This window comes from Pseudopipra pipra, chromosome 19, assembly GCF_036250125.1.
Source record: "Pseudopipra pipra isolate bDixPip1 chromosome 19, bDixPip1.hap1, whole genome shotgun sequence".
NCBI classification, from domain to species: domain Eukaryota; kingdom Metazoa; phylum Chordata; class Aves; order Passeriformes; family Pipridae; genus Pseudopipra; species Pseudopipra pipra.
Genome location: NC_087567.1, coordinates 9203242 through 9230600, shown reverse-complemented (window position 1 = coordinate 9230600; position 27359 = coordinate 9203242). Strand labels below are relative to the sequence as shown.

General features: G+C 40.7%; 1 protein-coding gene and 1 long non-coding RNA gene across 5 annotated transcripts in view; one reads left to right on the top strand and one right to left on the bottom strand.

Annotated features, from left to right (window-relative positions):
• The window catches only part of SMURF2 (SMAD specific E3 ubiquitin protein ligase 2), a 58059-nt gene that overhangs the window by 6207 nt on the left and 24493 nt on the right, over positions 1-27359 (top strand). Inside the window, exons 2-5 of one of the 4 annotated variants that reach the window (XM_064676376.1) lie at positions 19601-19639; positions 21219-21327; positions 25540-25569; positions 27216-27349. In XM_064676376.1, the coding sequence (XP_064532446.1) occupies positions 19601-19639; positions 21219-21327; positions 25540-25569; positions 27216-27349 (312 nt within the window). Of the gene's footprint in view, positions 1-12031; positions 12225-14164; positions 14565-19600; positions 19640-21218; positions 21328-25539; positions 25570-27215; positions 27350-27359 lie in introns of those variants that run through there. The other 3 variants (XM_064676379.1, XM_064676378.1, XM_064676377.1) reach the window with 3 other exon arrangements.
• Positions 14808-18132, bottom strand: LOC135424805 (uncharacterized). Its single transcript, XR_010435363.1, has 2 exons — positions 17824-18132; positions 14808-15140 (listed from the first exon to the last, which is right to left on the bottom strand). It is a non-coding gene; the product is annotated as an uncharacterized LOC135424805 (long non-coding RNA).

Sequence of the window (27359 nt, the reverse complement as noted above, 5' to 3'; positions counted from 1 at the left end):
AACTGGCTGAGCATTATCCTCTGAGGTTAAGGGGGAGGCTGATACAGGATGGAGAATAGACATGCTCAAGATCATAAAAAGGATAAACCAAGTAAAGCTGGGATTTAGAGCCACTACCTTTTGACTTTCTGCCCATGGACGTTATTTCCCTTGAGTTTAAACCCACAGAAAACATGGATCTGTTTTGGGCCTTCTGAGACCGCATTTGAGGTGATTTGGGTTCAGTTATCTCTTAGTGCCAGATTTGCACTATCAGCTGTGCTTCAGCATTCTGCAGACTCTTGACAATTACCTTTTTTCTACCTCAAAATACTGGTTTTGTTGTTGCTGGGGCAGAGCAGAGCAGGAGGACTGATACCCCCCCAAATGAGTATAAAGTATTGCTTAGTTGAAGTGTTACTCACATTTTCAAAATTCTGAAAGTGAAAGAAAAAGCAGCAGTCAGGGAGTTTATGTGGCTGTATCCTGGTGGTAATTTTCTGGGATGAGTCTTGGCCAGCACATATTTAACCCAACTTCCAGGGCTTGTTTTCTTGCAGGAAGGGAGAGTGACTCCAGCCATGGCATTGTCAGTGTAACGGGTTCAGTGGGTCCTTTCTGCAACACACTCATTTGAGTTCTTTCAAATATGCAGAGAATGTCCAGACTATGTAATTTCCAGGTCACAGCAAAACTATGCACCCAGATTCTACCATTCATGCTTAAATTAGTGTGTGTGATGCCATCTTGCCACAAACACTGGAGTGACAGTGCCATGGGAAAGCTTTCCAACCCACAGCACCGTTGTTAGGGATGGACATGTCCCTCTGCTCCATCCTGTGCTGTCACACGGGGTGGGCTGAGGGATATATCCAAGTTAAAAATCCACCTCTTCCTCTCATCCCCCTTTTTCAGGTGTGTGCACAACAGAGGGCCCTTGGCTGATCACATGGAATAGTTTGAAACAAGTGACATATACTCATTTTCCTTCTGCCTTGACCCAGATTTTAATATTACCAATGGAGTTAAATGGAGTCATAACTAATTATATCTGTCATGATGCTTCTTTTTAACATGCTTAACCATTTGATTTGAAGTTTATATATAGGTAGTACATAAATTCAATTAGAGATGCAGTTGTACTGAATTGAAGGTGGGAATCTGCATTGGTAATATTAGGGGCATTTGCTGAAAACTTGAGCCAATTTGGGGATTTCTTTCTAATGCAGATAAAGACCAGGCTGTGCACTTGTGAAATTACATGTGGCAAAACTGCTTTGTGTGTATCATAGGACATGAGGAAAGTAGATGAAGTGTACTTAGTAATTTACTGTTTCATTTTAGTGAAATGCAATCTACCAGATGCAGGTATTTTTCATGAAAAATATGTAAATGTACTAAAATTAATCCACTTTTATTACTGGTGGGGAAGGAAAGATGTATCTGGGTTAGAGTACTTATGGACATGGCTGATTAAAAAAAATTAAAATAAAAATGAAAAGGAAGGAAACATGTCTGAATAAAATTCATAGAATTACATTCATGCTTAACTGTCTGGGATTAGAAATTCATGGCATTAATTGTACCAAGCATTTAGGTGTCCTTATGACAAAGAGTTCAGCTCTTCAGTTCAGCTCTTAACAGAAAATGTTCACTATATATTGTTCTGAAATTATTAATTTATGATATGTATAATTGTTTATTTTCAGAGAAAAAGCTCTCACTGTGTTCCCTGATGGATTTATTAAAATAATGGTTTATAGCTCTGTACAGAAGACTGTGTGCAGGACTAAATGAGTAATAGAATTGTGCTTAAGTGTAGTAATACTAAGGTGTCCACTTCTTTGTTTAGCAGCAGAATAAGTACTTCTGTCTGAATTTATAGAAGATGGTATCAGATATGATATAAGAAACTTTGTAGGGTGGAGCTTCTTGGTAATTAAAGCTCGTGAAGAACCCTAAGAAGTTGTGCCATCTTTCGTAGTTTCAGGCGGGTTGTGTATGTGGCATCTCTGAATGTCTAACTAGTAATTCTGGGTGTTTGGTGAAGCACAAGGTGTTGGTGAACAGAATCTTCAAATGTGTGTGTGTGTATATATATATACACTGTTATAATAAATTGATGGTCAAGGATGGATGTTTGAATAGGAAAAAACCTCTGTTCAAGCTCATTTATGCTGCTGCCCAGAGGAAGTGCCTCTGCTTCCTTATAGAAGCCAATGCTGTAAATTCCATGCAATAATTCCAGTTTTGCCTTAAATAGTTGGGTATCAGCTTTTTGTTTAAAAGTCAGAGGGGTTAAATCTTTGTGATGGTCCTAATGAGGGGGACAAGGAGGGCGAGACTTACCCTGAAGCTGTAACACTGTGGCCCTTTCATGAACATCTTCCCTATTTGGGATTTCTACTTTAAAACTGTGTTGAAAGATGATTTAAAATGCTGTTGGCTTCTGCCTCCTCCTGCAGCAGGAAAAGAGAAGGCCTGCAAGGAAAAAGTGACTTGGAGTACTTTTCAGGAGTACGTGCGTCGTGCCTGGCCTGTCATAAAATATTTGTGTGATTCTCCTCTCCCTTCCTTGAGCAGTTCCCACAGTTCATAATGTTCCCTCAGTAGCTCTTACAGGGGGTGGTAAAAGGAGGTTAAAAGTTCTGTAGCCCCATCTACAAGGACAGACAGTAAAGTTCTTGGTTCCCCTCCCAACAGCAAGTTATTCTGCCTGGGAGTAGTACTATATATTTATATTTGTCCGTGTCTCGCTTGCTCGTGAGGCCAAGAGATGATGAAGAGATTTCAGCTCATGTGTGAGATGTGAATGTGGCATTGTGAATACGTGCCTCGGATTTCCTCATTACAATATTTATCATTTTTCCTGAAAGTTCCTTTCCTCTGGTGGATTGTTCATCCTGTAGAATAAGTCAGCTATTTCCTGTGCATCAGCATAATGTAACTTCATCTGCACTCAGAGGGCTTTGGACCCAGTCAAAAGCTTTATATTTTTGGTAAGTTTATGGAAATTTAGGAACTTAAGTCTCAACATTTCAGCAGTTCTTCCCAGTGTGGTCCATGCCTGGAGATGCACTTGTTCTCCACCCCCTCGTGTCACTGTGATGGAGTGGCAGTGACTGCACAGGAAAATTGTCCCTGGTCCCCCTGACCCTTGAGTGTCCCTTTGGCCCTTCAGTGCTGTGGGAGTGCTGGGTCCTGCACTTGCTCCTGCTTCGTGTCGTTTGAACACAGTTTTGAATTGCTTTGTCTGAACATCTTTGCCTTTTATTTGCCACCAGTGGAATTTATAACTCTAGTTGAACTTGGAATACCAAGCTGGAGCTCACAATGCCAGCTCTAGTTAGCACTTCCCATCCTAACGCGCTGTTCCGTGCTTTAACAGCCTAACACAGTTTTCATGCTGAGGAGCTAAATCAGACCGAATTTATTTTGGGAACATTCTGTTCAAATTCAACCAATTTCAAGAAGGGGATTAAAAATACATTAGACATCTTTTAGAAATCCTTGGGTCTTGTGAATCCTTTCTTCTCGGGCAGCAGCTCAAGCAGCGACACGGTAATGGGCAGGTGTGGCTGTGTCTGCCAGGTAAGGATTGGGGCAGGTTTAGTAAATAGGAGGTGATTTCATCCTGTTAATGCTGAGCTCAGTGTGCTCCGGGTGTGAAGAGAGGCATTAACTGGAATGCAGAGGGCTCAAAAGCTGGAGGAGGGAGGAGGGTGGAGGAGAAGGGAGTGACCTGGAACAAGGAACTGTCCGGGGCAAATGGGCGGCTGGTGGAGAACAGTTTTTGGCAGGACAAGGTGCTGGGGATCTGTTGGTGCTGGGCTGTGGTGCTGCAGCATTGAACATGACACAGGGGCACGGAGGCAGCCTGGATTCTCCTCTTCCAGGCTTTTTAACACTCGGATTTGTAACCAGGGAATGTTGCTGATGCACATGGGATGTTTCATTAGTGAACTGCGTGGATTGCTCGGAAGGAGGGTCAGAACAGCAGAGGTGCTTTGTAAGAACTAAAGATGCATAATAAATGCAAAGAATGTAAGTGGTCACAGCTGGAGAGAGGCTACAAGTTTAAAAACAAACAGGAAAAAACACCCTCCCCAGAACTTCTACCATCTGTTCCTTTGCTCCCCATGTTCATCACCTTGATCCTATAGAGAAGAAATAGGGAATTGAGGGCTGGCTTCTAAGTGGCCATGATTCATAGCAGAATTCTGAAAAGGCTCTCAGATAAGATCAGGGTTACTCCTTATGTGTAGAACAAAAGGAATTCTTCAGCTTTTAACAAACCTGAGAATTTTTTTCTATAAAAACCCTCGAGTCTAAGAAATTATGTGATATCTTGATCACTTCATTAATGTTAATATTTTCTTCAGAAAACTGGTTCTTCATTATGATAATTGAATTATGCAGTTGTTAAGTTTCCTTGGCTAATTTATATGCCATCTTTTCACACAGGTTTGGGCATTACAAATAATTTTATTTTCCAGAGAAGTGTTGCCTGCTGTTGATGAGTTCATTGAGTGAAAGGTTTGACCTTTTTTATTCAGAGTCAATGTTAATATGTTAAGTATCGAGTGGACAGAGAAAGCTATGAGCTGTGGCAGGCACAATTTGTGTTCTCTGATGGATCTGTGTGAAGATTTCTGTAATTTTACAGTTTGTCCCCACTGGATTTGCACCTTCCTGTGTTGGGGGTGGATATAACACACTGTCCTTTGTTTACGCTGAGTTGTCAGTGGAGTGAAAAACTTTGATCTTCACTCTCTGTGTATATTAAACACACACCCAGGAGCTGCAAAAGAGTTTAAACAGTGAAGAACAAATCAGAAATTCCCTGTACTGGGCAGGTGTAGCTCCAGCAGGAGACAGGCAGGTATTTTAAGTGGAGTTTCTTGTAGAGGCCTGTGCAGAAAATCTGTGTATGGACAGAGTGAGGAGAAGTTACTGGTGCATTCAGATGGATGATTTCTTTTTCAGTAAACTAAAAATAAATGAACAATGTGAAACTGCAAGTTTCATTTTAAATAAACTTAGTATTGTCTAACTGTGGGAAAAAAAGAGCTTTTAAAACCATTTTCACATTTGTACAGTGTTATTTGTTGCTACCTAGCAGTGCTTCTCTTTCTCCCCAGTGGTTGGTACAAGGCTGAAGAAAAGTCTGCCCCTGTGGGACTTGTTTTCCAAAAAGCTTTTGGCAATTATAAAGCTGTTAAATAGTTGATTTTGTTCAGCTGATCCCCTTTATCATGATTTAAGGTCTGTGAGAGCCTTGATTGCTTCCCAGGGGGTTGGTCAGGATCAGTTTGGTTTTCAGGTACACACTACACACATCACCTTTGTGCTGAAACAAGGATGAGTTTATCAGCTTATTAATGAGTTGTCAGAGCTTCAGAGGTTGGTGTATCTTTGTTGTTCTAACACTATTAAATAGCTAAAGAATAGAGTACAATTTCCATCAGATATGGTGTTACTGTATTTCATGGAATTACCTCTTTCTAACGAGATGTTTTGTTATTTGCACACATACACACATTTGGTGGTTTGTTTTTATTTGGAGGGCATGCTTTCTTCATTGTGTTTGGCTGTTTTTTTAACTTTTTAATTGAAGCATTTACAATATCGTTATTTTTGTTATAGTGAACCCTTTTATTGTTTCAGAAGTGAATGAATCATATATTCTGGGTTATTTTTTCCTGGCAGATATTTTTCTTTAATGGTTACTCAGGGCTCGCTTAAATTATACAGATGAATAATACTTGAAATGCAATATCTGATTCATCATTCATAATGTTACAATGAAAAACCTTGTGAAATTATATATATAGGTCTCTTTACTTGCTGGAACAGCACCTTTAAAGGGGATATGCTGGCTGTGTAGCTGTTGTAGGGCACAGATATAGTCCTTCCTCAGTTCTGTTTGCTCTGAGTGCATCTCCATTTCCTAAAATCTTGTTCTATTTCCCAGTTTTCTCTCCTCTGTCCCACCTGGAAGAACAGGTGCTGGCCCTGCAGCAGGGTCCAGATCTGTGCTCCCTTTGCAAGGACAGGGTGTTTTCAGTGGAGTGTTGTGTGGATATTGTCATGAAAAGGTGTTAGAGGGGATCCTCTGCCAGTCTAAAAGTAGCCAAATATAGTTAAATTTAATTTTGGCAACGAACAGAGCAGGAAATAACCACAGGGTGGTGTGGAACCTGCTCATGGTAAATGGCCTTTGCCTGTTGAATCCCAGTTTCTGTTGAATCCCAGTTTCTGTTGAATCCCAGTTTCTGTTGAATCCCAGTTTCTGTTGAATCCCAGTTTCTGTTGAATCCCAGTTTCTGTTGAATCCCAGTTTCTGTTGAATCCCAGTTTCTGTTGAATCCCAGTTTCTGTTGAATCCCAGTTTCTGTCTGGCCTCCCGGGCCAGTCCCAGGTGGGAGAGTCCAGGTGTACTTTTGGACTGCTCAGCATGAGTTAAACGCCCAGATCTGAATGATAGGGATGAGTAAGTGGCCCCATATCCCCCTGAGAATGGAAGAGAGGGGTGTCAACACTCTATATTTTTGTTAGCCCTGTGCATTCACCTAAATTCGTTCATTATACTGAGTTTCAAAATCTTTAGAAGCGTAAAAGTATCACAAGAGCATCTAATCCGTGGGCGTGTGTTTCTGTGAGCCCAGCGTGTGTGAAACCTGGAAAGAGGGAGTCTGGGTTTGTGCATCTGTGTAACTGAGTCACGGCATCTGGAATGTAAAGACTTAATTCTGGTGGATTTTGTTTGGTCATACACAAATTGTTTTTTCATGTGTTTCCCAGATTCGCTGCAGGTAGGTTTAAAAAAAAGGCAAAACCGACGGAAATAACACCAAAAAAACCCAAATCTGCCCAACTGCCCCATATTTTCTCTGTTACCCCTGCACAGAGCTGCTGTCCACACAAGTATTTATAAACAGCCAGCAATGCAGTTTCTTTTGCATGCACAGAGCCCTGGGGAAAATGAGGAAATGTTTTAATATGTGTGAGGCGTTCAATACTTTGCTTTGCTCTGCTTTATCTTTCAAAGAGCTGGGGAGCCTGCCTAAAAAACTAGAATACACTCCCTGGGAGCTTCTATTACCTTTGTTTGAAACAGTCAAACCTCTGCTGCTGGAACTCGGGAGAACCCATGGACAGAATGACTAGAACAGCAAATATGACTTCAGAAAAATGTGGTTATTGGACGAACTGGTCCGAGTCCAGCTGCGGTGGATAAATTGCTTTTGCTGTTGCTTTAAATCCGCGATGTGTTGGTATTTTGGCGGAGTAAGAAAAACAAGGGTATTAGAAAGTAATTTACTGCAGCGGGATTAAGAGCAGAGTGTTGTGTTTGTGAGTGGGGCAGCACAGAGGGCCGAGATGTGTCTGATAAACAGGACGAGGTCTAGTCTGACAGCTGGCAACAATAGCCCCTGCTCGAGTCAGGTGTACTAAATTAGCAAATCTCTTACAAGGCACCAGGAGAAATCTCACAGAAGACAAGCCTTGTAGGCAGAAGTGTTGCCAAATGGGAAATGATTCATCGTCTCTGAATGGGATGAGCACTGAGCAGAAGCAGTTTAAACCTCAGACTGCTTTGGCTCATAAACCACCAAATATGTGATTAACACTTTATCTTCCCCAATCCCGTGGGTTTCCTTGTCTCCCGAGTCTGTGTTTAGGGTCAAAATCAGTGAGACTCGTTTGGTCTAATCTCTCTTTGTATGTTTGGACGTGTTTAGGTGGGGTTTTTTTTTGACTTTGCATCCTAAAAACATTCCCATCCTGTGACCCTTTGGGAATAGCACCTTTTAGTGAGGGTTGTTCCTTGTCAGGGGTGCAGGCACAACTTCCTGAGCTGGCTTAGTATAGTTTATTTGCTTATATTTAGTGCAAATCCATGATTAGCTGGAGATGCAGTTTAACACAGGATGCCAATTCCAAGGCGCTCGCTGCAGTTTGATTTTTAGTATTTAAAAAACTTATACCACTTTAACTTTGGTAATGCCATTTGTAGTTTACAAATGATAAACAGCTGAAAGATAAACAGGAAATATATTTGTGAATTCTTAAATTGAGTTAATGCAGAAAGGAGGTACAGTTTACAAAGCCAAATGAGGGAATGTAAAGAAGAAAAAGTTTGTACCATGTTTGTCTCTTCATATAGTATCAGAGTTTTAGCATGTCTGTGATCTTATTTCAGTATAAATTGTCCTCTTGGGTCTAAGGTACACAGATTATAGAGACAATAAAGGAATTAAGTCATTGGGAGGTGTTTAGTATTAAGTAATTGAGATTGTTTTACAGTCATAGGAGGTAGTTGTGAGAGGAAAAAATATTGTACTTGGTAAGTTAATTATTTACTAAACAATATATTATATTTGGGTGCCCTTGGATAGCACTCAGTTAGCACTTGAGATATCCAAGGAGCAGTGTGTCTAGGGAATGAATGTAAAGATTCCTCTGGAAAACTCTGCCTGCTCTTATCTTGCATGTGCAGCCATGTAAGAAATGGTAGAAATTACAAGTGATATTTAGTGTAACACTTTGTGGGCAGAACTGCAAGAGGCTGAGGGTTTCCAGAGTGAAAGGCTCCAGGGAAATGAGGGCTTTCCATTTGTGTGTCCCCCCAAAATCCCCCTCGTGTCCCCATGGACTGTCTGAAGTTCAGACCTGGTGTTTGAGATCTATGGAGATACTTCTGTGCTCCTTGTGCTCAACACCCATTCTGCCTTTGGAGGAGCCTGGTAACAAAATGTTGCTGTACTGCTGGGAGTGTTGATTCACAGTGTTACACCTCTTGCATTCATGTACTCAGCTTTTAGACTCCTCCTGTCTCATCTTCCCATTATCTTGCTTAGTCTTCACTCTCTGCTGCTTAATATCTTCTACTCTGTGCTCCTCTTTCTCGACAAAATTCTTGTATTTTCCCTGCTTGAGCATTGCATCTTCCCCCAGAATTTTTGAAGTTCCAGTTTAAATAACATGGTAAATGTAAAATTTAAATGAAATATAAAATTTAATTTAAATTGTTGCACAAGATCCTTTATTTTCACGTATCTATGAGTTATTTCATCTGAATCTCTTGGTGTTCTGTTTCTTTAAAATCCCTGTTATATTATTTCTTACAGTACAATATAAATTGTACTGATTTGACCAAATAATTTAAGCAACTTGTGTAAGACCAAAGTAACACAAGAAAAACAAGGCTTTCCTATAAGTTGAAATAAATAGGATTGTTCATCCAATTATCTCATCTCTGTTCAACAGCAGCAACTTCTTAAACTGTTAGGATTTGTTCTGTAGGACACATCTGTTTACACAGATATTACACATATTAAAGTAGTACAATAACTTAGCCAAATCAGTTTATAAATCGTGTAGTCTATTGATACAATAATCTCCTGGAGATGAGGCTTCAGGGGTGTCTGATGGGGAATAAGAGTGGACATGAGAGTGATGTTTGAGTGGGGACATTGCCTTAATTTTCCATATATGCTGCTTTTAAACAGTCAGAGTTTTCCTCCCTGACGTGGTGTTGCATTTCTGCAGGTACAGACAGAATTCCATGATCAGGGGCTTAGTAACCAGGAAAGGTGTGTACAGAATCCACACATCTCCCTGCTGACCCTGCTTGATTTTTGGCAGAAGCCAAACTGCCAAGTTCCAGAGAGAGACAGCTTCCAGAATTGAAAGCATTCCACTCTAACAAAATTTTTCCCCAAAAAAGTAAATCCAGGGACATTGTGTTTGAATGTTTCAACTGTACTAAATGAGAAAAAGGCAGGATGCACATATTAGCGAGGAGACAGAATGTCTGAGGTTGGGGATGTTGGTGCTCCTGCAGGAGGATGTAAGAGTCCATCACTCATCTGTATTGCCCCACAGAACATGATTGGAGTACATCAGGTGTGTAAATCGTGCTGAACTGGGAGTTTAGATTAAGGGCAGATGCTGAATTAGTGATTTTTACTAGTGATACTATCAAAATCATGATCCTCCTGAACTCTTTAAGTTTTATTTATTAAGGAACTATTTTTTTTAAATTACTGAAATAATTCAAGTTACGGATTTGAAGCGCCAGAATTATTTTTTTTTCCCCTAACAAAAGTTCTCCCGTTAGCTGTCGTTGTGTCTTCCTTACAAAGCAGCTGACGATCCTTTTGTTAGTGTTGACAAAACGAATATTTACAACATTTTGCTGAGGAGTGGAAATTACTCAGGGAGGGTAAATAAATGATGCTCGTGCTTTTGGGGGCTTTTTTTTTTCCTGGTTCTTTTCCTTCTGCCTCTTGCCAGCAAAGCAGTGGCATTCCCCAAGGATCATGTCTGCAGCAGAGACAGAGCTGGGAGACTTCCTGGTGTAAATCAGGCGTGTGGCTGAGTCCTGCCGGGGATGGCAGCGCTCCTGGGACGCTGCTGGGATCCACAATCCCGGGCACCCAGGAGTCCCACTGAGCTGCAGGTGCCTCTTGTCTGAGCCCTTCTGGAAATCCAGGGCATTTTTGTCTGGTTGGTAATCAGATCATGGCTTTCTTTTGTTGGTGTCTCTACTCGGGCTCATTCAGAGGGTGGAGAGTTTTACTGCAGTGAAACAAATCCGAGGGCTCTGCTCCTTGTTGCCATGTTTTCCCCCGGCACCTTTCCAGAGGTGCACAAAACACATCAGGCAGAGCTAGAATTTGTTTCTCCTCTTAGCTTTTCCCCCTCAACTCCTGTTCCTATCAAAAGAAGCTAAGAAATACAAGGGCAGATTTCCATGTTACCTTATTTTTTACCCATCAGAGGAAGGATCCTGTGCTCTCTAAGTATTTTGCAAGTTGGTAATTCTGGATTAGTCGCTTCTGTTGTGGTTAAAATCTGACTGCTGGGATTGCAAACAAGTCTTTAAGGACTGAGGTAAGATTTTAAGAACGATGATTCTAAGGGTTTGAGATTAATAACCCCCTTTTCTTTACCTGAGCTCTTCAAAATTATTTTATGCCTGTATTTCTTGGATAATTGAGTTAATGCTTGTATTGGAGTTTGCTTTACTCACACTTGAATATAATAACCACCTCTGCAGGTTTGAGATTAGTTAATCTTGGTAATGTTACTTTAAATTAAAGCTTTTTTAACAGACTATGTATTTAATACTGCAGGAGGGTAAAAATATTGAGAATGGTACAGCAAATACAACAGCAAAGCTGGTGTTTCCCATCCTGATTTTGTTTACTGGAATACAATTTTATACTTGCTATCAATGTGAGAAACAGAAGGGATATATTTGAAATTGGTCTGAAAATTGATCCTTGACTGGTGACTCTTGCTTTGAAAGTCTTCTAATGGCTGTTGATTTAAAGCTGTGTTGTTCCCCCCAGCCCAGTTGACCAGCCTGGTCTCTGTGAGTGGTGTCTGGTGATGACTTCATGGCACAGTAGTGGTTTTTCAGATGTTGAAAAATGGGCGAGATGGGAGGGTTAGGCCCTTTTGGAGTAGGGTGGAGAAATGAAATGGAATTTCTAGTGCATGAAAGTTATGCATTAGAAACATCCTGGCTGGTCTGAGAGGCTCCATCCACGCTGAACCAGGAAATGCAAATATTCCCAATAGCCTTTGTTTTCTTTAAGTTTCCCACGTGTTACTTCTGCTCCTTTCTCACTGAGCTGTGGCTGAAACCCTGATTTACGCAGAGCCCTGATGGGGGTGGTTCATCCTGCATCATTCACCTGTAATGTGAACATAATATAGCTAAAAAAACCTCCAACCAAACCCAACTATTTTTGCACCTCCTTATTCAATTTAACTGCTTCAAACATGAATCTCCAGAAAAGAGACTTGCAGACCTTCCTGGGAGGATTTGCTACCTTCACTGCTGAAGTGGCAGCATAATTTCTTGCCTTTACCTCTTGCCAGGCGTGTCAGACACCCTGGCCACATGAATAGGGAGGGTGACGTGTGTGGCACCGAGCCCATCGCCGGGTGAACCTGGGAAATGGGAATGCACCAGTGGCTGGGAGGAGGAATTCAATGGCGTGGGGGGAGCTGGGGGTTTTGTTTTACTTTTGGCTTGGAGTGGAGTAAGGGAGGAGAAGTGGAAAAGGAAGCCTTTTGTTTACAGTAAAACAATACTGTGAAGTAGACATGGTGATGTAAAAGCAGGAGTCTAAACATGGCAAATCCAGGCAGGCTCCATCTGGCCCCAGCCACGAGTCCCCGAGACGTCCCCGGCACAGACTGTTGGAGTCTGGAGTCGCTGCTGTGTCGTCCTTCCTTACGGGAATTTAAAATAGCCTTGGAGACTCTGCCCCAGAATTTTATTATTGCATGAGATGAATGATTTATTGGCTTAACCGTTTCTGTTCAGTGGTGCAATGCATCTTTGGGGACCTGAGAAATGCGTGGTGTTTTCGGTTGGAATTTTAATCTCTGTGAGTTGTATCCCATGCGAGTGATAAGGGTCTAGAATTCTAAATCTGCTCAAAGCACAACCTGTTCTTATAGGTGGAATTTAATGGAGTGAATCTGTTGGAAAGAAAAATGTGCTGTTACTCTGTTAGTTTCTGGCATATTTTGCAGTGGTTTAAATGATATTGTGTTATTAAGGCATTTGTCACTTCTGGATATCCGTGTTGCTGTTTGAATGCAGGTTATTGTGGTTTTGTTTGTTTAGTCCCAGAGGAATAATCTTGGGTTGTTGAGACACAGATTTCTAGCTGACAATGCTTATAAGCAGGTGCATGTGATCCTTGGAAATGGGTTTCATTTTACATGCAGTATATTAAGGATTTAGTGTCTGGCTTGTGTTGGAAGTTGAACTTACAGAAATATGTTTATGGGACAGTTTAGAATTTTAACAATTATTAAAGGAAATTCTTGTTAAAAGTTCTTTTCTAGTACTATGTTTATCCTAATGCATATCTTAATAGAGTTTATTTTAAAGCTGTCTACCTTGTGTTTGGACATAAGCCTAGCAGTGATGCTTTTATATGTCACTTAGAACTAGTGTTTGAATATTTTTTTTTTCAACCTGACATGTTCGTATTAAATAGCACTTTAAAAATCCATTAGTGCTTTTGAATTGTTCTAACACATATTCTTAGTAGAATTAGTACACAATTGTAAATTTGCATTAGGTTTAAATGGGGTGTATAATTCAGAAAGAGAATTAGAAATTTGTTTCCTACCACTGTGAGGTCTAAATGTACCTGTGAGGTGATGCCTGTTGGAGAAGTTGCCATCCCTTCCAAGTTGTCCTGACTCCCACAGCACAGGGACAGAAAGGATCATGTTGTGAGGTTCCTAATTCACATCCAGCCTCTGTGCATGTGTTTTGTACTGACTCCAGTTTAGAGCTCATTGGGTTATTCTGAATTTCTGGTGCTTTGGGAGCCTGGGGAAGAGCAGCTGTCCCTAAAACAGAGCAGCCTGGCAGCAGTTGTGTGTACACTTGCAAGAGAAATGCTTTTTTGTGGTTTAACTCTGCTCTTTGGGAAATAGAAAACCCGAATGTTTAAGGTGAAGATTGTGTCTCTGAAAGAGAATTAGAGATGTCTCTGAAAACCTGAGGGGTGTTAGCTGGTTATTGTGGTGTCCTGGGGGCAAAATCAAAACAGAGGCAAGAGGAAAAACTATCAGTCTGTATTAAAATGAAAATATTGGGGGGTGTACTTTGTTTTTAGAGCTGAAAAACAATGTAAAGGTATGGGGTGCACCTCTCCAGTGCAACTGTGTGTTGCCATCAAAAGGGCAGAGTGGCTGATCCTCCCTCCTCTGCAGCTGCACAGGTTTAGGGATGGTGTGACTGCAGGGGAAGTCAGGCAGCTCTTGGAGCCAATGGCCAACTAATCCATCTCCCCAGAAGGTTAATTTTCTGTTAAACCAGTCCAGCTTCCTGCTCTACCTTGGCATCCCTGGGATTGTGGACCTGCTTGGAGGGAGGAACAGCTGCAGCCCCGTTCCTGGGGGGTGCAATGTGAAACCCATCCTGGTTGGAATAACGCTCAGCTGCTGCGTTCTGACCCGTTTCCTGCTGCAAACCCTTCTTTACTGAAACCCCTGCACACCTGTAAAACACATATTTGTTAGGTTTACCTGTCTTTGTGTGCCCCTTCTTGACGATAATCCATTGCAATCTTCCAAAATGCAGGAATTTCATTAAGTGAAAGTAAACTTTAGTTTACGATCGCGTCCTGTGCTTATTCTGTCCATCTGCAGAAAAAGCACCTTTCTTAGGAAATGAAACCTTAAAAAAAATTCTCAGAGAGATTAATTGTAAAATAAAACTTAACATGAATAGTTGGGATAAACATTTTTGTTTCAAAACCTTAATTGAGGAAGTTATTACCTCAACAGCTGGATTTGCAAATCCGTGTGGTGTTATTTACAGCTCTTTGTTCGATGAACAGTTGAAGACCTCCTGTTTTATATCTTCCCATGTGGGAATTCAGGCAGGTCCAAGGAGGGAATGCAAGCAGAAAAATATAAGTTTCTCTGGAGCGTGCCAACAATGGAAGAAACCAGTAGGAATTTGTTCGAAACGTTTCAAGTATTGAGCCATCCTGCTGGAACCTGTGCCTGTCACAAATGCTTTTCTGTGAGAAGTAAGTGAATTTGCGAAGAGTTTTGCACAATGTGGGGAGAAGTCCGTTGTGTCAGCCATAGGTTCAAACACCCAAGCGGTTTCTGGGTCCCAGGGGCACCCTCCGAAGGCAGGAGGGGTGTGTGTGTGTGCCTTCATTTGTCTCCCTCCCTCTCCCTCCCCCAAGCAGGCTCATTCCAATCAGCAGTGTAATTGGAATGCAACCACAGTCTGGAGGAGGAAGGGGAATTTTTGGCAAGGAGAGGCAGAGCAGTTGGGAGCTTTATTCAGATTAAAGCATAGACGACCATTCATTATCAGTACAACACACATTAGCAACAGCCCAGCATTGTGTTTCTACAGCTGGGACCGATTTCAGTGATTGTATTGCACTGCACAGAACATGCAAACAACTGGGATCTGATCACAAACCCAGCACTAATGGCTTTCCTTAAAAGATGCTCTTTCTGTAGGGGGAGAAAGACTTGTCTTCCAAGTGAGCTCTTGTGGTAAAAACTGATAGGCAGCCTGTCCTCCTGCTCGCTCTCCCACGTGTTACATATGTCCTGGAACAAGCACTTCTTCTGGGAGGAAAACCCTTGGGGAAAGAAAAAAACCAACAGGAATTATAACGTCAAAACTGTTGGTTGGGTTGGGAAGGCTGAGCTTGTTCTTCTGTGGTGATGACACGTGGAAAGCCAGAAGATTAGTAAACATAATCTTAGCTTTGGAGCGAGTCCTTTCCTTCTCTGGAACCTCAGGGCTGGCTGTTGACACAGTGGTGGTTCTTACGGATGGCTGACATGGGATGGGGGGTTTCCTACTAAGTTGTGTAATTTTAAATGTCTTGATTGTGGGTTTCCTTCTGTGCTCGCTTCCATGGACATTTCTGATTGCTTTTTATTTTCTTACCTGTCTTCCCGTTACCTTTCACCGATCGTGTCTCAAATATACACACATTTAAAAATTATTTACTTAAGATAGCTCAAGCAATGTTATTTTTTAACACAGAAATTTTAAACTCAGTGTATTTCTATTGTGCTTGGCTACAGCTGTAGCCCTGAGGTGCTCCTACCTCAAGCACATTTAAACCTGGTCATTTGTCATAAATCAAGAGACATGGTGTTATTGATATACTTACTACTCTGCAATAAACATACTTTTTAATACCACATAAAATAGTGGTAATGTATAACATAGGATGCCTTCCACAACAACAGCTTGATGTCGTTAAAAATTTGATTTTTCTGTAAAAATGATTCCAAAGTAGAAAACAGTTGTAACAAGAGTTCTTCAAAAAGAGTAAGAGAGTTCAGAAAATGAGACAAATATTTATCTTTCTGTAAAATTCACCTTTTGAATATTCATAGTTCCTGTCAATTTTTATGTGGGTTTAACTAGTTATTCACATCCCCCTCTGTAATTGCATGTAAATTTTGATAGCTAACACACAGATTGCAGGAATTTGGGGATGTTAAATATTTTGCATTTACTTGCAATAGTTAAATAACTTTTCAGTAAACCATTCTTTGTCAGTCACTGGAGTAATAAATCAGAAAAAGGAAATTGGCAAACGTGATTCACTTAATTCTTATTTTTGAGTGTTTTGTAGCAAAGCTGTCACAGAAGGAGACTGGGTAGCTTATAATATAATGCTCTTTTCAAGTTTCTGTGAGCTGACCTGAGTAGCATATGTTAGAATGAGATCATAAAGCACGATAAAAAGATATTTAATGTATGTATAGTATGTACAATTGATGTGCTGTTTGTCTTGGCACGTATGTATTGTTCCTTCATATTGGAATATTAATGGTCTCCTGTCTGTAGACTACCCAGGAAGTCTGCAATAAACACAAAACATAACTATCCACTGACTCACTGATACCCTGTAATAAATACTTTATCTACAGATGTGTGCTAGAAGGCATTAATGTCATTTGATGATGCACTTACAACACAACACTCCCCCCTTTTTTCCCCGAGCCAGTGTCAGTGTATCCAGCCATTGGTTCGTGTTCTAGTTCCAGTGCGAGTTTAAACAGCTTAACTTCTTGTTTTAAAATACTTTCAATAAAAAGTGCCTTAAAACAAGCACGTACAAATAACAAATAACCCCCTCCTGTGCCCTTGTGCCTCCTGAGGACCTGTTAGTGGTAGATCTGATAATGACGTGGGTTGGGTCCAGAATCATCAGCGTTTTAACTTGGCTTTGTCCAGGGAAATAAATCTCCTTGTGGTTCTTTCTGGTTTTTGAATCTTTAGCTCAAATGGAACATAGGATGGAGGACTCAGAGATAATGAAGTCCCGTGAGTTTTCTGAGAATCATTGCCTGGATAAAGAGGAGACCCAGGCAGTGACCTGGAGGGAGAGGAAAAAGCTGCAGCAGGAGATCCTGAGTTGCCGGAGCGCGGGAGGGTCTGTGTGGGAGAGTGTCTGTCTGACCGCTGGGAAAAGCCTCAGCCATAGCTCTCAGTCAACCACAAAACATAAATCCATAGGAAGCCAAACTTCCTTAGTTTTTATTCTCAAGGAACTATTAATCAGTTGGTTATCAGAATATTCAGAATAGGTTGAAATACGGTGTTGAAACTGTTAGAAAAGTGGAGCATAAACTCTGGTGCTTTTCCCACCAGCGTTGTGCAAAAAAAGTCCTGAGCTAGATTAGAGCTCTGTGTGTGGAAGGAGATTGTTTCACTTAAAACTGAGCTGGGACCTGGGCTTTTTCACCTAAAATACCTGGCACAGAGGGTGTTGTTAATGGAAGGCTTCTCAGCATCTCTCCTGTTTTGTTAACCTGACAAAGCCAGAGTGGGTTGACATCTGACTTTCCTTAAATGTGGTTACTAGAGAGGGAAATCTTGAGCCAAAAATATTAGTTTGTTCACTCCTGGCTAATTGCTGGGGGAGCAGTTATTAGTCTGTGTGCTGTGCATGTGCCTGATCTTATAAAAATGGGACTTGGGTTAAACTACACTGGCAGGCTTGCTGTACTTTTGAAAAGGAGTGTTGTAATTAGTTAACCTTGCAATTTGTCTCTCAAAAGATTAGTCAAACCTCTTTTGTCTTGGACATTATACAGTCCCAGGAGCACCCTGTGTGGCTCACTGTGCTATGGATGAATTTTGACTTAACTATTGGATTTAAAGCCTTCACCTTCATGTGACACTTCCCATTACTTGTAATGGTTGAAATTGTGACAGTAATTATATCTTTTTTAGATGTTTTAAAAAAGGGGCCATTTATATAAGCATCTATTTTGCTTGAAGTTTTTCACCACTACCTGAAAGGTTGCTGGTGAGCAATAACCTCTTGCAGTTCTTGGGCAGGTGATTCTCAGGCTGAGAATATTCTTGTAATTAAATCTTCAGGAGCTGCAAAAGCAGTTTGCTAGGTTTGTCTTATTATCTGTTTCTTCAAATACATTTCAGTTGTTCTCAATGGTATGAATAGAGTAGACTTTAAATTGCTGGACACATGGAATTCTTTAGTAACTGTGGGTTTTTATTACATCATCCTAAGGACTTCATTGGAATGTTCTGTGGAGTAGATGGTGGTGTGACAGTCTTTTCTACATGTGCTTGAACTCCAGGTATCAGAAATACCTAAAACATTTGGCTCTCCATTAGTATTTTACTGCTGTTGACTGTTTGGAATTATTGAGTGGAAATCCTTTAAATGGAGCCCTGCTGCTGAATGGAGAGAAATTCTATTTATTACTTTTATCATCTTTAAAACAACCCAACAGCTGACAACCTGGAACCAGGCAGTTTTTTTCCCCTTGAATCAAGGTTCCTGGGAACTTGTGTGTGCCTTTCCTGTGGAATATGTCAAAGTGAGAGGATTGTTCTGTGACTACCTGCAGCCATTGATAGGTGTCACCTTCTGTTTTGACTGGAGGATCCAAACTCCTTAGACCTGAGCTGGATTTTACAGTGCTGAGTTCCCATGGAAAAAAGTTCCATTAAAATCTACATCTTTATGGACGTAAAAATGGGGAAAACATGAATTCCATTGATTCAGACTGTTCAGGGGGGTGATTCTGTGCCCTGACCATGCAAATCCCCATGAGGATGTTCATGGACCCCTGCCTGCTTTCACTCGGATGCTGCAAAAGAAATTAGGGAATCAGGAGCCCTTCAGGATCGATGTGGGGATACTCTGGGGGGGAAAGCAGGGCCAATTCCATTTGGTTTTAGGTGATGTCTTTGGGATGGGATTATTGGATGCACTTTCCTGTCTTTGCATTTCCTGGCAGTAATAAATATTGGCGACCTCATAGGAAAAACATCCCAGGGAATTGAACAACGAGGAGCCTCCTGCAGTATCAGTTCCAACCAAGTATCTCTCCCCCCTCCCCTGTTTTTAATTTTTTTTTTGTACTGGCTGTGGGAATTTGTGCTTTTACTCAATCCCCAAGAATCCTTTTGTGTTATCAGTAAATATTTTAATGTTTCACAGGGGAATCTAATATTTCCTGCTTATTAAACCTGTGATAATAGATAAGCCTTGAGTATTGCAGTTTGTGAGGAGAAGCCTTCATTGTGTGCCTTGGCATCTTCATATGAAAGTTGTCCCCTTTGACCTTTTATTTATTTATTTGTTTATTTAAATTTATTTTCATAGGAGATTGTTTTCCTCTTGGTATTTTTGGTTGACAAATGCAAATGTTCCTCCCCTTTTAAAGCAAAACAAACCAAAAAAAAAAAAAAAAAACCTGAAACAATTATCAACTTCTACAAATAAAAGATATCTTTGGAACCATCAAAACTCTGGCCTTAGAAGTTAGTCTGCTCCACCCAGATGTTTTTCAGGTAAAACCTTTTATTTATTACCATGCAGGATAACAGAAAAGCCTTGGCTGCCTAATACTCTCCTTTTAATGACCAGGGAAGCTTTTGCTGGGCTGTAGAACAATATAAATGATGAAGGAGCACAGTTTTCATTTATATTCATTTTATTTTGAGCAGGATTTTCTGGAATGCTGGACAGGTGAAGTAACTTCTTCTTTTCAAGTTGGCAACCAGTAACTTAATTTTGTATTTCTGTTTTTCTTGCAGTACTGTGTGCAAAAAACCTGGTGAAAAAGGATTTTTTCCGTAAGTAGCTGTTAAAGTTTTATACATTTTTTTATAGATGGGATAAATATTATGCAGGTGCTGTAGCCCAATGTTTGCACATGATCATTGTATTAAGATAATTTTGCAATAAGGGAGGCGAGGGCTTTGATGTTTTCACACTGTTTTATTTCAGGGCTTCTAATTTTTTCTAAAGTGACACTCACCAGATTCATAATAATAATTAAAACACTGACACACTCTCTCTGGTTTTATGGGAGTGGGAAACAAATGTACCCACTCAGGCAAATGACATGTTTTTCAATTAGTGTCATATATTTATTAAAATGTTTTTCATGTAAGAACTTTTTGTCAGGCAAACAGATGTGCTTCTTAATTATTAATAATCACCTCATAATACCAAGCTACACTGAAATTATATTTTAATTAATTTTAATAATGTTTTGAAAGAAGTGCTAAGAAGTAGATGAAGGAGGCAGAAAGGAATGTTATTTTCTGTGTCTGCTCACACAGATCACCTGGGAGCAGGAGGAATTCCAAATATCAGGCCTGAGCTTGGGAAACAGCTTGGAGAGGGGATGATACAGTGATTTGTGATACTTGTCTTTGATCTAGATTTCTGTATTGATTGTATTGGGTGTTTGACAGTTTAATGGTGCCTGAAAATAAACCCAAACCAACTCAAGATTTGAGCTCTGTGATGCTCCTGAGTGCTGAAACACAGATCCCAAGGTTCTGTTCCTCCCCTTCCCCACGTGCTTTCCCTGGCACTTGTCCTGCCCAGCTCCACCTGAGTCACCTGAGGAAGTGGAACTGGGCCTAAATTGCTCTACAGCAAATGGGATTCATGTTTTCCCACCTCAGTTCCCCCACTGAGTCACTGAGCACTGGGGTGAGGGCAGGAATTAGGATGAGGGGGAAAAGGGACAGGATGGGCTGAGCTGGGGGCAGCAGTGGTGGGACCATCCTCGGGGGCAGTGAATCCCTGGGTGGAATCCAGCAGTTGGTTGTGCTGATTCTGGGCTGCTCCTGCTGCTTTTCCATGCCCAGCTGGGCAGTCCAGCACCATCTTAGCACTGATTTTTGTTGTTCACCTGGTCCTGTGTTCAGTGTTTCTGAGGTGCAGAGCTGGCAGACAGTGAAGCAGAAAGCTTAGCAGGAAACCAAGTGCACCTCAAAAGCAACAATAACCTGTTACAGGCAATTTTCTGTGATACCAATATCAGCCAAAACCGTAGTTGTGATTTATCTTAAACATAGGGAGAATGTAAATCTGTTTTCTCTGCCTTTGGCTGACTTCTTTGTATACTGAGATTTTACTCACCCCTGAATTAGGAAGATTTAAGATGTTCAGATTATTTTTTCCCCAATGTGTTTGACTCAGACAACTTTTTACTGGTCCATACCAGTGAAATAATCTGCTAATTTACCATTCCCTGTACCTAATATGCCATGTTGTTCCCATTCATTAAATATGGTGCTCATTTATGAATAAAAGGCAACTTGAAATAAGAGATTAAAAATTGAATTGTGCAATGATGCAGGTCTTCAAAGCATCCTGAGCCATTTGCCAGGTTTTTTTTTCTTTTCCTCCCCTCAGGACTTCCCGACCCCTTTGCCAAGGTTGTGGTGGATGGATCTGGCCAATGCCATTCTACAGATACTGTGAAGAATACACTTGATCCCAAATGGAATCAGCATTATGACCTGTAGGTGGTAACAGTGATAACCAAAGGTTTGAAGTGAAATCCTCTAAAGTACCCAGGCACTGTCAGATGTTCATAGAACTGTCCTGTGTCTCTGGGAAGGATCCCAGAGTTTATTAGTTGGAGTGAAAAATATATGTATCAAAATTCCACTTTCTCATTTCGAAATCTGAACCCTACATTTGTTTTCCTGGTGGTGATTTCTGCAGCGTGCTTCACGTGTACCACAGCATTATTTCACTGTAATATTTTCATGTTAACACTTCTGTAAAATGAAGCAAATAATTGACAATATTTCCCTCTTCTCTTGGTGCTGGTTTTGTCTGTTGTGGTGCTACAGTGTCTTTTTCTCTGTGTATCAGTTTCCTCTTCTATCATTTTCTGTCCCAAATGTTCTTCTTACCAGGAATTGTTGTTACCATCACTTGAGCACCTTTGGGTGCTTTTGAGCAATATAATCAGTATGGCATGTACATGTCCTGGTTTTCCTCTGTCTTTCTAAAGCATAGAATATTCTGTATAATACAACTTATTAAAGCTTTTATTTTTATGTAGGTCTCTTTGTGGATGCTTTATTTTCCCTGTCTTTTAGTCTTTTATTCTTTATCTTTTTTCTTGGGGTGGAAGATGAGGAAGAGAAGTCAACTGGTTTAATTCATTATATTCTCCTGTTCTGATCTCTGACTTTATTCCCCTGGCTCCATTCCCTACCCTGTATTATTAGAAACTGTTTGAGCATATTTATGTGAGCTTTGGCCATCACCAGACTTACAGCAGATCAGTTGTTTGTGCACAGAGAATTTCTTATCCCTCCTTTTCCAAGTGAAGAAAAGCAGCTCGATAGGTCTCTCAGCAGAACGTGGAAGGCCTGGTTTAAAGTCATGTCTTGATCTACTCTTTATCTGAATATCCAAGACTAAATATGTGAAGTCATTGTTCATAATGTGCAGGATACAGAACATTTTCATTACTGCTTAACAAAATATCGTGGCAGTTTAGTGAAATAATAAAATTATAGTTTTATTATCCAAACTCAGTCCAGGTTTAGGTTCTGCATGTGAGACTGTAATTCATATTCATTAGAAAAATGGATATAAAACAAGTTTTAAGTTCATGTATAAGGAATGGATCTTTATATTTAAAAAATTCTAAGTTATTTTGATTTTTTTTAATGTTATTAAACCTATCAAAATATTAATTGGTATAGAATAGAGATTTCAGACCTCTGCCCTTCCATGTCCTCTCCAAAGGTCAGTCCAGAGCTAAGGAAAAAGCCCTGAAATGGGAGCAGAGCTTTGATTGGTTTTTGTTAGGTGGGTCCATTAATGAGCATTAATGCCCAGCTTTACAGGGATAAAAGGTGGGAAGTGCTGCCAAGGTGGCTGAGTGTAAATCCCTGTGTAACCTTTGTCCAGCTGGGAAGGGATACTCCTGCCCAAGGAATGATGGGCATGGGTTGGAGTTAATCTGCTCCAGAACTCTGTGTTGGGAATGTCAGCCATTCCCTGTATCTTCCCAAGGATCTGCCAGTCCTGTCTGGGGGTTTGGGGTGCTGTGGGACAGTGGATTTGACTGGGATGGGTTGTAAGGGATGCTCAGTGCTCCATGGGCCAGTGATTTGATTCCCTCCTGGAGAAACTAAGGAGGACATGGGAAATGAGGGAGGATGTTGATGTGCAACCAGAGGAATGGAAAAAAATGGTAAAAGCTTTAGAAAAAAATTCCTTTCTGGTTATGATTTTTAAGGAAGGATGACCAGAAGGTATTTTTGGGTTGTTTTACAGAACAAGCCGTGGTTGTATCTGGATCCTGTAGTTGTCTCAGCATTGAAGTGAGACTGTGATTGCATTATAAAGAGCAGAGATAGCAATGGGGTTTCTGGCAGAATGTTTTCCTCAGGCAGATTTGGGACATCTCTTGCTGGATTGTCTGAAGGAATTTAGACCTGCATGAAATATTTTTTGTGGGTGATGGTTTTTTTTCTTGTTTGGGGAAGAACATCCCTTAAAAATTAGATTTTGTTTAATCAGTGTATTATTTCCAATATAAATTACTTGTCATGTAGGGGGAAACTACTTTGCTTGATTCTGACTGTTGAATTCCCTGGTGACAGAAGTATATCCAACATTTCTAATCCAAAGTAAAAGTTATGTCAGGCCTTGTAATTTGAAAATAATGCTTTCCCTTTCCAAATTTTCTTTATAATCATTTAACCCTTTCTGTAGTCTTGCCTGTTATTCCAATTAAAACAGCAGTAAAAGTTGAGATCTCTTTGGTACAACAAATCACTGCCTGGCTTTTATCTTAAGGTAACTTTTAGTGTGATATACCCAGTGTAAGATCTCAGCTTCCCATCTGCACCAGATATTAAGATAATTAACTTTTATTTTTTGGGGGAAAAAAAGGGATAGTAACCATCCTACTGCAAAGCACCTCATGACAAACCTCAGGGACTACAGGACTTAAGTCTTCTTCTTATTCTTTGAAAATAACAGGGATTTTAAATGTCTTAATGTTTTCCCTCACAACACAGCATTGCATGGGAACACCAGTCTCTGCCACTGTGTTGGGCTGATTGAAGTGTCCCCAGCCTGGAATTTTTAGCAGGTTAACATGCTGCTAATTAACAGTCTCATCTGTCATGTGGTGGCAGATGCAAAGGGCACAGTCAGGTGGAGCTGCTGGGATATATTTATGCAATAATGTCTGAGTTAAGTTGCTAATTCCCATGGAATTTTGTGACTGGCTAACCTGATTCAGCAGAATAACATACAACCTGTTCTGTTGTATGAGAAATTTTTTTTAAACACTTCTGCAGTGTTGTAAAGAGAAAAAAAGGGTTGGCTTTTGCCTGACGTGGTTCTTAATTCAGATCTTGGTGTGAAAGGAAGTGGTTGGATTAGTTGCTTGGATTCTCCAGCCTCGATGGGTGTGTGTGGAGGGGGGGAATCTGGGAGGCTTTCCAGAAAGAAATTGCCAAATAGTTGCTCTCTGGATGTAGTTTAATGTCAGGAAAATACCATGCTTGCCCTGGATGTATTCCCTTTCCTTATTTTCAGTCTTGTTTGTGTTTTCCCTGTTGTGTTCAGGCCTTTCCTCAAAGCTTTGGAATAACCAGGTTTAATACGTTTACAGACTTTCTTGCATTCAGAGCTAAACTACCTAAACCAGCAGGTCAGCAACTGAACAAATCCCCTTTTTCTCTTCCTTCCCCTTCTGTTCAGTGATAGCCTGATCTCTCCGGCAAAGAGAATCTTGTTTAGGAAAAATAACAATTGCCCCTGTGTTTTAAATTTTATTAAAACATTTTAGAGGTTTCCAGTATGGCATGTACTTGATATTTTTTTTTTTAGAAGTGGAAGTGCTAAGAGTAGGGAAATTGAAATTTCTGAACATGCAGTTCTTATCCAGAGCCCTAATTTTACAGATTCAGAAAGTATGGAAGTTAAGAAAATGTCTATGGAAATTGAATGTCTATGTTTCCACTTCATTAATACTAATGCTGTTATCTCTGTTGAAGCACTCAAGCTGTGAAATAGAAATTGCTGATAGGACAGAGGACAAAAAAAAAAGAAAAATAAGCTCCAAAAACTTTAATTATGAGGAGGAAGAGAGAGTCATCCAACAAAGCAGGGGGGTGTGGTTTTTGTTTCTGGTTTGGTTTGTTGCACTTTTATTTTTTGGAACATTCTTTTTTAATCAAAAATAAAATTCCTAGCTGAGGCTTTTATGTTGGAACTTTATTGCCAGATGATGTAAAACAAATGTAACTTATCCACCAAATGAATTGGAAGTGTCAGCTTGTCCTACTGTCACTCTCTAAATGCAACCATGGGTTTTCATGCCTGAAATTATGCAGAAATGTAGATTATTTTGCTATAAAGCCAACTAGAAGTTACTTAACTATTTCTTTCTTCCTTTATGTATATATATAAAAGCATTTTTATTTGGAAAAGACAGCTTGTGTTGCTTATTTCCTTTTAAATATGTGAACTAGCCAAATTTTAGGATGCAAAAATCAGAGTAGGTTATAGTAGGATATGGAGCCCTCACCTATTTGGTGTGGATGGCAATTCCCTGCATCCCAGCCATGGGAACCTCACCCTGAAACAGGAATTCTTGGAAACTGTGTTGTGTATTCAGCTGTTCTACGTATTATTCAAACTGCTCTGTTATGAAATTGTGTTTAACCATCTACCTTTGACTTTCTTAAAGCAACAAGGAAAACTGGAAAATTCAAGACAGGTCATGATGATAAGTCTCTATTTTTAAGTGCACCTAATTTGTTCTCATAAGAATTTATTTTAAGTGCATAAAACATTGTAGACTGCAACTGTGCACGTGAACCCCCATCCTCATCTCGTTTCTTTATGCAAAATTGGCATTGTCAAGGTTGTGAGGCCAAAAATCTGACCTATATTGTACAATCAGTTTACCATTCAAAAAACTTGGGGTTTTTTTTAATATGAAGCTTGTGTTTTGTTTGGGTGCTGGGGTTTTTTTTGTTGTTGTTGTTGTTTAAATGTGCAGTGGTTATTTGAAACCTTCAGGCTTTTCTGTCTCCTTGGGTCGGTCCGTCTCTGCAGGTGGGGGAAAAAGAAGTTGTCAAAGTTCTGCTTTTTGGAAAAGGAAAAATGGGAGAAGTGTTAACCTGATCACAGCTGGAATTTTAAGCCATGACAGTTAGTTCAATTATTTGGTTTGCCAACCTTGACAGTATCATTTCTATCTTTCTGAAAACATTAAGATGCTTTCAAGCCAGTAAAGCCACAGTCAATGGGGAGATGTATTTAGACATGGGTTGAGTGAGTTTGATCACTTTTCATCTGAAAACAAACAAAAAAAAAAAGCACTTGGAACTAAACTAAGGCCAGAATTTGTGGTCTGGGAAGGGAGAACTACAAGCAGTTCTTGGGATCTAAGCCACAATTACAAATTCATTTCCCTCAACTTGAAACAACTGTAATAATTCAGTATTGGCAATTGCTGATTTATCTGGAGTGTTTTGAAATTGTCCTCTGGAAGTTTTGAAAACAAAAACTAGCTCACAAACGTAATTGCCTCTGAAGAACAAAGCTTCAAACAAAAAAAGAAAAGCACAAATAAAACAGCCTGCAGTGTCCAGGTTTTCCCAGGCCAGTGGGATGCAGATCCAGGGTTTGCCGTGGGAATGCTGTGAGGAGTCAGTCCCACGTGAGCAGAGACAAGGGGGGAATGTGGCACATGTCAGCTAAAACCTTTTGGCATGGTCCTCATATGTGATGTATGTCACAAGCATACATTACTCACAGGAAATCAGCCCCCCCAGAGCTGTGGGAGCTGCAGGTGTGGCCCCAGGTTTGCCCTGTGTTTTTCCTGGTGCTCAGAAGGGCCCTGACAGAGGGTGGTGCTTCCCTGGGGGTTGGAAGAGCAGCCCCTGAAGTGCTGCAGGAGGATGCTGAGCTGCTGTCCCGGTGTTTGGGCTGCTGTCCCTGCTCCCACTGCTCCCAGACCCTGCTGCCACGAGCATTCCATCCCCTGGGGTCGGGCTGAGCAGGGGCATGAGGCTGAGCATGTTTGTAGCTGCTTGGAGAGCTGTGTCAGGGCCAGCCCTCAGCCTGCTGTGTTGCTGTGTTAGCCAGATTTCACAGACTTTGGGTCACCTGAATGCCTCCTCCCAGAGTCAGGCTTTCAGACCAGTCTGTATTCCAGTGAGCTCCTCCATAAGACATGCTTCCATCCCAGTATGAAGTGTACATCTTACCTGCAGATGACTTGCTCTCTCTTGCCCTCTGTGACATTTTTAATGGAGTGGTTGATAATTCCCCCCCCCCCCCAAAAGGTGATTTCTGGAGCCTTGTCCAAGTATTCAGTGAGTGCCATTCACAGGACTGTTTTTCCACGTTTTTCAGGTATATTGGAAAGTCGGATTCAATAACAATCAGTGTGTGGAATCACAAGAAAATCCATAAAAAGCAGGGAGCTGGTTTTCTGGGCTGTGTGAGGCTTCTTTCAAACGCCATCAACCGCCTTAAAGACACTGGTTGTAAGTAAGC